At 67.7% G+C, this 10540-nt stretch overlaps 1 protein-coding gene across 1 annotated transcript; it reads right to left on the bottom strand.

The window, feature by feature from the left end:
• Window positions 1-855: 855 nt before the first annotated feature.
• On the bottom strand, window positions 856-9955 carry TOLLIP (toll interacting protein). The gene is made up of 6 exons (XM_051964228.1): window positions 9819-9955; window positions 4892-5041; window positions 4497-4679; window positions 4196-4348; window positions 3255-3345; window positions 856-2452 (listed from the first exon to the last, which is right to left on the bottom strand). Exons 1-6 carry the CDS (start codon window positions 9849-9851, stop codon window positions 2238-2240), a joined length of 825 nt encoding a protein of 274 aa, XP_051820188.1. The 5' UTR covers window positions 9852-9955; the 3' UTR covers window positions 856-2237.
• Between the last annotated feature and the right edge of the window lie 585 nt (window positions 9956-10540).

The raw sequence follows: 10540 nt of genomic DNA, 5'->3' as shown, positions 1-10540 counted from the left end.
GCTCCATAAATGCTCAGAGCTTACATGCGTGAGCACTGAGGGCACGCCTGAGAGGTACAGACCAGCCAAGGCTGACAGAGAAGGGTGGAAGGAGAGGGGACCTCGGGCTGGCAAACACATGGGCCCCAGAGCAGGGAGGACTTGGGAACTTCTGGGCCTGAGAAAAGGGGGAGGGGTTCTCACTGAATCTCTGGAACCTTGAAACCTCCCTGGGGGCGGGCGGGGAGCAGCACCGGGCCCAGAGCTGGCACCGCGAGCATGGCAACCCCTGTTCTCAGGGGCCCCGGTGCCCGGCAGCCGCTCCCCTGGGCCACGGAGGAGCCTCTTGGGCTCCGGGCAAAGGCAACAGATCAGGAGCAATTTTCCTGGCCTCAGTCCCAAGGATAAGAGTGAAGTTGCTGTTCCCTTCCTTTTTTCCTTTCCTCTTTAATTCCTTTTCCTCCCCTTTTCCTTTTCTCCTCTTTCCTCTTTTTGCTTTCTTCCTTTCCTAATTCCTTTTCCTCCCTTTTTCCTTTTCTCCTCTTTCCTCTTTTTGCTTTTTTCCTTTCCTAATTCCTTTTCCTCCCTTTTTCCTTTTCTCCTCTTTCCTCCTTTTCCTTTCTTCCTTTCCTCTTTAATTCTTTTTCCTCCCTTTTTCCTTTCCTCCTCTTTTCCTTTTTCTTCCTTGCCATCTTCCCCCTCCCTCCATTCCACATGGTTTCCGCCCCAGGCCCCGGGCCCCACTTTCCAAACTCAGAGCGGCTCCCTCCGCACCCACGCCTCGCTCAGTCCCAGAAGGCGCCGGCCCGGGCTCTGGGTGGGTGCCCAAGTTTCCAGACGCAGACCTTGGAGAACAGATCAAGTTCCGTGCTCGTATTCATGTAGATGATCATTTATTAAATTAGACCGAAACGTATGTGACAATGAGAGAAAAACTGCAGACACCGAACCCCAGCCACGAAGCGGCGCTCGAGGCCCCCCGGTCGTCCCAGCAGAGGCAGGAAGGGCCCCGGGAGGCCCTCGGCCCGGCCGGGCTGCTGCCAGAAGCCCCAGGGGCTGCCGCCTTCCCACGGGAGCCCCGGCGGGGAAGGGCCCATCACCCTTCTCCAAGTCCTTCCTGGGCCCCGCGCCCCCATTTTGGCGCAGTCTCCGCCTCCCAAGCTGCTACAGACCCCAGGAGCGCCACGTAGGGGAGCGCCCGGGCCCAGCCCTCGCAGGCAAGGCAGCCCCGCCTCAGACAAGGGCACAGCCGCCCGGTCTCGGGGCTGTCCTCCGGGTGGTGACTCAGGGCCAGGCTCTGGCCCTCAAAGGAAATCTCAGCAGTTTTTATGGGGGGCTGGAGGGGGGAGGGGGCTACTGCCTTCCCTGCTATGAAAAAAAAGCTCCACAAAAGCATTTGGTCCTGTCCTGAGACTGACGCCGCTGCCCCCTCGCCAGCGCGCGCGCCAGACACAACAGCTCTGATAGTCAACAGCCCGTCGAGCGGGGAACGGGGCGTTCTCGGAGGGGGCAGGAAGCAGCCAGAGCCTCCCCCAGGGCCAGTCCCCCCCCCCCCCGGAGGCCCGGCGTAGAGGCCGGGCCGCCATAAAGTGCGCAACTTCTGGGAGCCCCCGGACTCGCCCTCCCACAGAAGGGGCCGCTGCCCCGTCCGCAGGGAGGAGGCCGACCGGGCACGGCCGAGGGCAGGGAGCTCCGGCCCCCTCAGTAGTAAAGCAGCGGGAGACGGTACGAGCGGGAAGGGGGCTCTTCTCCGGCCAAGGCGGACCCCCGAAGCGACATGCTTCCAGGCTACCACACGCGGTCGGGGGGGGGGGGGGCGGGCCTTGTGACAGGCGGGCCCGGCGAGGACCCTCGGGAGGCGGGCACTGCCATGGCAGGGGCAGAGCCCGGGAAGGGGCGGGTGGCGCGGCGGCGGCAGGGCGGGCTTCCCCTCTCCGGCCCAGGGCAGGCGGTAACGGAGCGCCCCGGGCCAGAGGTCGGGGGGCGCTGACCCCGCGGCCACCAGGAAGGGCACAGGGAGGGAATAAATACAGAGGACGCTTCTCCCGCCTCCACAGAACAGCACAGACGGCAATTAACTGGAAAGACCCACATGCATCTGCAAAGTGACCGAAGAGAGAGTCTGCAGCTGGGGACACTAAGGCCCGGGGACGGGAGGGGGCGCCCCTCGGACAGGACGCTCCGGGGCAACCCCCACCCCCACCCCGGGCCGGGTCGAGGAGCAGGGGCAGCGAGGGCCGCGGCCCCGAGGGAAGGCCCTACGACTCCTCCCCGATCTGAAGCAGGGAGTTGATGGCGGCCTCGCGGTTCCCCCTCTGGGCTTCCAGCACCGAGCGGATCACTTCTCTGTCCATGTTGGGGAACATGTCCTGGATGGCTTTCAGATCTTCTTCGCTGCACGGGGGCTGGGGGCTGAGCACCGGGGGGGCCACCGCCAAGGGCATCACCCCCGGGCCGCAGACCGCGGGCATCCCTACGAGCAAGAGGCGAGACTTGGCGTGGGGAAGGGGGGGCAGGGAGCCCTGCAGGGGGTACTGGGCCACAGCCGGGAGGACCCCCATGGAGGGGGCACCCAGGCTGGCAAGGGGGAGGGAAGGAGAGGACCCCCACAGAGGGGGCACTCAGGCTGGCAAGGGGGGGAGGGGGCACCCAGGCTGGCAAGGGGGGGAGGACAGGACCCCCACAGAGGGGGCACCCAGGCTGGCAAGGGGGAGGGGAGGGGAGGACCCCATGGAGGGGGCACCCAGGCTGGCAAGGGGGAGGGAAGGAGAGGACCCCCACAGAGGGGGCACTCAGGCTGGCAAGGGGGGGAGAGGAGAGGAGGACTCCCACAAAGGGAGCACTCAGGCTGGCAAGGGGGGGAGGGGGCACCCAGGCTGGCAAGGGGGGGAGGGGGCACCCAGGCTGGCAAGGGGGGGAAGGGAAAAGGAGGAGGACCCCCACAGAGGGGGTGCCCAGGCTGGCAAAGGATAGGGGAGGCCCCCAGGCCATAGCTGGGCCGGCAAGGAGGGCAGGGAGCCTCCTTGACCTCTCTGTGTCCTCAGGGCTTGGCGCAGGGCCCACCTCGGACACTTTCCAGCTCACCAACCCCTCCCCCAGCTCATTCTCCTCTCCGAGGACAAACCCCAGGCCCTGAAAGGGGGACGTGGCTCCCCATCAGTCGCCATGCTGGAGCCCTGGAAAGGAGGGGCACAACCCTGCTGGCCCACGGCCGCCGGCCCCTCGGGGACCCAGCCCTGCCCCCAGGCCAGTCGGACACCGGACACGAGGCGTACCTGTAATGGGCACGTAGCCCACCCCCTGCTGGTACACCGTGGGCATCAGGACCACAGGCTGGGGCTGCATCATCATGGCGGTCGGCAGAGACTGGGGGCGGAAACACAGCAAGGAAGCTCCGTCACCCAGGGCCAAGGGAGCACCGAGTTCCCCCTCCCCCCCTGGGGCTCCTCCCCTCCCACCTGCGCGCACAGGGGTCACCGGCCGTGAGGATGCACCGGGGGGCGGGGGGGCAGGGGAGCACTGGGGAGCACGGGGTAGCACCAGGGAGCACTGGGGAGCACGGGGTAGCACCAGGGAGCACTGGGGAGCACCGGGGAGCACCAGGGAGCACTGGGGAGCACCAGGGAGCACCGGGGAGCACGGGGAGAATGCCAGATGGGCAGCCCGAGGCACTGACAGGCCAGGGCCCGCCCTCTGCCTCTTCCTGAATCCTTAGCCCAGCACCTGGTATACAGCAGGCACGTCATAAATGCTTTGGGCTGTCAGGCTCTGCTGTGACTGCTCCCCCCCAGCGAGGAACCCGCCAGAGCAGGGACCCCTGGGGCGCCGGGGGGGGGGGGGGAGGGGAACTCTCGTCCGCCGGGGCCTTTTCTCGGGAATCCCCGAACATGAGGGGGCTCCGTCCCACATCCCACAATCGCCTCCTGGGTGCCTCTTGTGGACCCGGGGGCTCACGGGACCCACACGATGCCCAGGGCCCAGGGGACCCACAGCAAGGAGCCGGAGACCCAGCTGGTTGTGGAGGCTCGGACGCTCGCCGCCGACGCGGGGCCCAGTTAGACGGCGCCCGAGAGCTGCCCCGGGGGCTCCCGTGCTCGAAGCTACACCGGCCCCGATCGGGGAGGAGGGCCCTCCGGGCAGGGAGGACCGGCACCCCCTCAGCCAGGTCGCGGGAGGAGTCAGGGCCGCCCCGCGCCCACGCCAGGAGCCCACTCACCGTGTAGGACATGACCAAGTTAATCATCCCTTCTTTGTCGTCGCCCTGCCTTCCGCTCAGGCTGTACCACTCGTCCTCCACTTTCCCCTGTTTGAGGGACTCGGGAATGGTGATGTGGGTCCAAGCGATGCGGTCATCCATGGAGAAGGCGCGCTGGGAAAAGCCCGCGGGGTCAGCCGTCCTCCCCGCGCCCCCCAGTGCTCTGACCGAAGGGCCCCGGCCGCGGGGGGAGGAGGGGGGGAGCACGGCTCTGACCACACCCCCCCCCCACGCTCCCCCCCAGGCCCGTCCCAGACCTCACCTCATCAAAGATCTCCAGGTAGAACGAGTCCACGCTGGGGGGCACCGTGCACTGAATCACCTTGTTCCACCGCGGGTTCTTGGCGCCGTTGTGGGCGGTGGCCGTCTCGTACACGGCGTAGCCCAGCCGGATGCGGCAGTACGGGTCCATGCGGGTCACGCCGTAGTTCTTGGCCAGCTTCGCCTGCCAGACAGCGCGGTCAGGGGCGGGGGAGGGGCCGCCAGAGTCGCCCTCGTGTGGCCTTTGGCTCCAAGCGGCCACAACGTCCCCTCCCCCCAAGGACGGCGGCCCCTGAGCGGCTGCCAGGGCAGGGGGCAGATGCCCACGGGGGGGAGGGGGCCGAGGGGGGGGATGAGCCCTGCCCCCCTCCTCCCCCAGCCCCCGGGGGCCGCTACCTGCACCACGGTGATGCTGAGGCGGCCCACGGTGTTCAGGGCCCCGCCGTACTGCAGCTGCTGCGCCGCCTGGGCGTCCAGCTGGATCTGCTGCTGCTGCTGGGTGGGCGTGATGCGCAGGAAGTCCTGGGGCAGCTCCCCGATGTAAACCTGGGGGGGCAGGGGCCGCTGAGCGAGGGCAGGGGGAGTCGTCGCCCCTCCCGGGGAGGGCAGCCCCCGGACGTCTTCCCGGCTCTCAGGGGGCCCGCCTCCTGCGCTCCCTTCCCCCGGGACCCCCCAGCCCATCGAGCAGGGCCTGCCCCGTGCTCCAGCTTCTTGGCTCCCTCCTCCTGGCCCGACTGAGCGGCTCCTCCCCCCTGCCCTGCCCCCCTCCCGGGGACCGTCCCACTTACAGCCACCCCTGAGTCAGTGGGACGTCCCCGAGGAGACAGAAAACACTGTCCGGGGGGGAGGGGGAGGGGGCACACTTGTTCCGGGACCCCCCGGTGTGGGCCGGCAAGCCCTCCGAGACCACCCCCCATGGAGCCTCCGGTGGCCTGGGAACTTCTTCCCCACCTCACAAAGAGGAAACAAGGGCGACGAACCAGGACCCCCGGCTCGGGGGCCGCTGCCCCTGCTGGGCTTCCCTTTGCCCGCCCGCTCGGCCCTTTGGCCAGTTTCCTTTCACAAAGAGGTAAAGAAAAGGCCCCGTCTGCACACCTGCCAGCGGCTCTTTCCGTGGCGGCCAAGTGCTGGAAGCTGCGGGGAAGCCCCCCGGGGAACGGCTGCGGCCGTGAGGGGGTCTGTGAGGGGGTCTGTGAGGGGGTCTGCGGGTGGGAGGGGGTCTGCATAAGGGGCTACGGTAAGAAATGACACGCAGGGAGACTTCCACGAGCAGACGCTGGGGCCGGAGCCTCCTCGGGACACGGTGACCCGACACTTCGGACGGACGCGGCATCTCCAGGAGGAGGGGGGCCGGCGTCCGAACGCAGATTAAAGCATTTTGTTTTAAACCGTCACTTTCCCGTTCTCTTTCTGTGCTTTTGTTCAGTTTTCGGCCGCGTCTGACATCGGGACCATCTGGGATTTTCCCGGCAAAGACGCTGCTCATTTTACAGGTGAGGAAACTGAGGCAATTGGTGACGTGTCTGCCCGGGGCCACACTGTGGGTATCTGAGGCTAGATTCGAACTCCTGACCCAGCCGGGCCCTCTGGCCTAAGGTGCGGCTGCTGCCCTTGGGGGGTCCTGCAGCCCGGCTAACACGAAACGGACGCTGGGGGACTTTGGCCAGACAAACTGCTCGTCTTCTCAGCAGGTGGGGGGGACCGGGGGGGGGGGGGGGACACACGAAACTGGCCATTTGTTTTAAAACAAATGCTAAAAAACATGGAATTGAGGAATATTTAAGGAATTAAAATGGTACAAAGGAAAGAGCTTCATTTCCTTTCCCACTCCCTCCACACCAACAGACTGAAAGCCGGGGTCAGGGCGCCCCCCAAGGACGCAGGAGCTCGGGCGGAGGTCGGGGCCTCCAGTGTCCGACGCGGGCCCCGCGCCGCCTGGTCCCAGCACAGCCCGGCTCTGTGGGCGGAACCAACCCTCACGGCCCCAAAACGCAGGCCCAGGAAAGGGCCCCGAGACCCCCAGGCCCCCAGCGCTCAGGACGTCGGGGTGGATGCGAGGCCCCCTGGCTTCAGCACTCGGGCCAGCGCCCAGGCCGGCAGCAAGGACAAATGAGCGGAAGGGAGGCAGGACCGGCCGGGCCCCCAAACCGGGCCTGGGGAATGTGCTGGCCCGGGGCCAGGTGGGACCTGCTCGTCCCGCCCGCAAGAGCCCCCGCCTCTCTCTGGGAGCCCCTCCCCCTCTCGGAGCCCCCGCCTCTCTCTGGGTCAAGTCTGGACTTGAAGCTGGCCCAAGAATCCCAGGAACAAAGGGGGCCCCACGGCATCCTGGGCCGGGCAGTTGGACGTGGGCCAGACCCGGGACCAGAAGCACCGAGGAAGGACGATTCCTCCTGGCCAGGAGCTTCCCGGATGTTTGCACACCCCGAGAGCGCCGGCCCTCCCTCCCTCACTGGGACATGAGGGGCCTGACTGAGCCCCCCGGAGCCCAAGGAGCCGGGGTGTCTGAGTGCGAAGCGCAGGCAGGAAGGAGGCTGGGCAAGCTGAGCCCGACAGGTGGGCCGGGCGAGGGAGGCTCCCAAAGGCCCGAGGCCCCAAGCTGACTCCGGGACCGGCTCCTCCGGCTGGCCCGGGACGTGGCTGCCAGACTCAGCCTCCGCCTCCTCCCCACAGCGGGGGGGGCTCTGCTGAGCCGGCCCCTCCGCCAACACCAAACAATGCCCCTGAAGACCCCCAGCTGAGCCCCTGCTGGACACCGGAAGCTCACCCCCCCCCCCCCGGGAGCCTGGCAAGCCTTTCAGCCTGTGCCAAGGGCCAAAGCCAGGGCTGGATGGTCCTTCCGGCCCCCTGCAGAGCCAACCGGGCCCCGGGCCGAGGCTCCTGGGGACGGCAAAGCGGCCGCCCCGGGTGTCAGGCAGGACCTGGGCCCCCTTGGGCAGCGGGCACGAGCGGGCGCCTTCTTGCCTGTTGGGCCCTTTGGGGCCCCTCCGGCCCCAGACAGAGAGCGCGGCCGAGAAGGGGCGGGAGCAGCCGCTCTCCACACCACGACCGACCGGGGCCAGCCTGCCCGTTCTCGTCGGCCATCGTCCGGCGTTCTTCCCTGAGCCTCGGCCTGCCTGCCCCCTCATCTGGGACATGGGCTCCCGTGGGTACAGAGCTCAGTCTGTGCCCGGCACACAGGGGGCACGGTGCCAAGGGGAGTCGCCCCCCCCCCAGAACTGGCACCGCGGCCCGATTAACAGCCGCAGTTACACTTCTCACAAAACTGTCTCCCACGAGTCTCCCAACAGCCCTGGGACAGATGGGGACATTCAGGCGCGGGGACTGCCCTGGGGCACCCACCCGCCTGGCACAGCGGGCACCGAAGGGAATGAGGCTCGGGCAGCTTTCCTCAGGGGGGGCTCCTCTCCTCCAGGGGCCGGCCCGGGGACCAGGGGGCCAAAGTCCGTCCCTGGGGAAGGCCGGACGTGGCTGTCACATGCCGGGGACCAAGGCGATCTGGGAGGTCAACGCGGCCACGGGCTGGGAAAGCAGGGGAGGAAGGAGGAGGGCTCTAAAGGTCAAGCAGAGCTTTGGGTACCACAGGTCACTGGGGGGAGGGGAGAGCGCTTTAGGGCAATCCCCGGGGCGGCTAAGGGGGAAAGAATGGAGGCAGCAGCACCCACTGGCCCCGCAAGGGAGGGTCATAGGGTCGCCCCACTAGCCCCCGAAGGAAGGTCACCTCGCCGGCCCCCTGAGGAAAGGTCCCCTCACCGGCCCCCGAGGAAAGGTCGCCCCGCGGCCCCCCGAGGAAAGGTCGCCCCGCGGCCCCCCGAGGAAAGGTCTCCCCGCCGGCCCCCCTTAGGAAAGGTCGCCCCGCCGGCCCCCCTTAGGAAAGGTCGCCCCGCGGCCCCCTGAGGAAAGGTCCCCTCACCGGCCCCCGAGGAAAGGTCGCCCCGCCGGCCCCCGAGGAAAGGTCCCCTCGCCGGCCCCCCGAGGAAAGGTCTCCCCGCGGCCCCCCAGGAAAGATCCCCTCGCCGGCCCCCCGAGGAAAGGTCACCCCGCGGCCCCCGGGCTCTCCAGAGGGGGAGGTGACTGACAGGGCTTGCAGCTCACTCTGGCTCCGAGCCGGCTCCTGCAGAAGGCCGGGACCGAGACCGGCCCTCACTGGTCACAGAGGTGGCCGTGGGCAAGTCTGCAACGGGCCTCAAGCTCCCGACCCAGCGGGAAGGTCTGAGATCAAGTCCCGCCTTAGACCCTCCTCCCTGGGAGACCTCGGGCTGGCCCTTCCCTGTCTGTCTCGGCTTCCTCATCTGTAAAATGGGCCAGAGAAAGGAAGGACCCTCCCCCATCTCTGCCAAGAGGCCGACTCCACTGCGACCCAGCCACGGCCAAGGACCCTTCGCCAGCGCAAGCTCAGACCCCGATTCAGACGCATGTCACCTGTCAGGAGCAGCCCCCCTCCCAGAGGGACGGAGGAAGACTGAGAGCCGGGGGAGGGGCTGTGCTCTGTCCTCTGACCTCCCAAGCAAACCCTGGAAAAGGGACAAGGCCCTGGGGGGTCCATTTTCAGAGAGGATGCCCCCCCTCCCAAGGGGCGCAGCAAGGGGGCTGCTGGGAAGGAAGAAGCTGCCCGGGCCAGCTCGGCTTGGCTCCCCTCCCCCACCCCAGGAAGGTGAGTCAACCCAAGGCAGCTTCTCTCCCAGCCCAGAAGGCAGTGACTGCATGCAGCTGGGGCCTGCACAGATTTGGCGCCGACTGTGTGCCCCCGGGGAGTACAGCCTGGAGGGAGGGGGGCGAGAGCAACTTCTGAAAAAAGGGGGGAGGGGAAGGGGAGGGGGCACACAAGTTCCCGGCTGGTCTCCCGTTCCCAGCGAGGCCCTGGGCCAAGGGCCACGGAAAGGATGCACAGCCCAGGCCCCCAAACGCAGTCCTCGAGACCCCACTCCTCTGCCTTTACGGGGGCGGACCCCAACATGCGATGGGCAGAGCCCCCCAACCCAAAGACCCCAATGTGGGGGACAAAGGAGGGGTACCGAGCCCGCTCCCCCAAAGGGGGGCGGTCAGAGAACCGGCCCCCCACGGGGGGAGGGTCAACAAAGAGGGAGGGGTCAGGGCCTGCCCCTCCCTCCCCCCCAGCGCTACGCTGGGAGGAATCAGAGAGTTCAACCCCTCCCCCACGGGGCCCGGCCCCTCCAGGAGGCCCAGCCTGGGCGGGGCCCAGCGGTCCGAGCCCTTTGGGGAGGAAGGGGGTCCCCGAGACCAGCCGCCCCAGCACCGCAAAGTCGGGGGAGAAGCGTCCCCGAAATACACGAGCCCGGGTCTCCCGAGCAGCCCCCCCTCTTACCGGGCCCCGCTGGGTGCTGACGGTGGTCGCCATGGCCGCGTCACCTGCTCACCGCCTGGACCTGGGACCCAGAAAAACCGCGTCTCCTCCTCCTCTTCCTCCTCCGCGGTTGCCGTCAGCTGACTGATCGCCCGCCCGGCCCCGCCCCCAGTCCCGCCCCCGGCGCGCGGCGCGCGTCTACCTTGCGCAGGCGTACGTAGGGTCCTTCCCCCGCAACAGCCGGCGGGGGCGGGGCAACTTCCGCTTCCGACGCTCTTTGAGTTCCGCCCCACCCCCGACCGAGCCCGGATGTTCATGATAGAATCGCGCCTGCGCAGTTTGCCGTTCTCGCGAATTTCTCGGGCGGCCACTGTGGTGCATGCGCCGACCTCTGTTTGCCTCGGGCATGCGAGTGAGAAATACCAGGCCCCAGAAGGACCATAACCTGGAAGGTCTGAAATCCCTCCAGGGACGGGGATCTCACCGCCTTCCGAGGACCTCCCTCTGCTTGGGACCCTCCTTAGGGTCCAAGCCACATCTTCCCCCCAAATGGATGGTCCAACTACAGAGGGAAGATGCGCAGTTTCCCGCGTTTGCCTTCCTGCTTTGGGTAGTGTTGGAGATGCTGGGAGTCCCGACGCAGGGGGCGTCACAGGCTCCACCTGCCCCTCCGCCTCCTCCCTGCGAATGACGCCTGGACGGGCAAATCCAGCCCTGACCTCTCACTGCCTCAGTTGCACCCG

Source organism: Antechinus flavipes, chromosome 6, assembly GCF_016432865.1.
Source record: "Antechinus flavipes isolate AdamAnt ecotype Samford, QLD, Australia chromosome 6, AdamAnt_v2, whole genome shotgun sequence".
NCBI lineage: Eukaryota > Metazoa > Chordata > Mammalia > Dasyuromorphia > Dasyuridae > Antechinus > Antechinus flavipes.
Note: the sequence above shows the minus strand (reverse complement) of the source record. Positions and strands in the feature narration are given on the sequence as shown.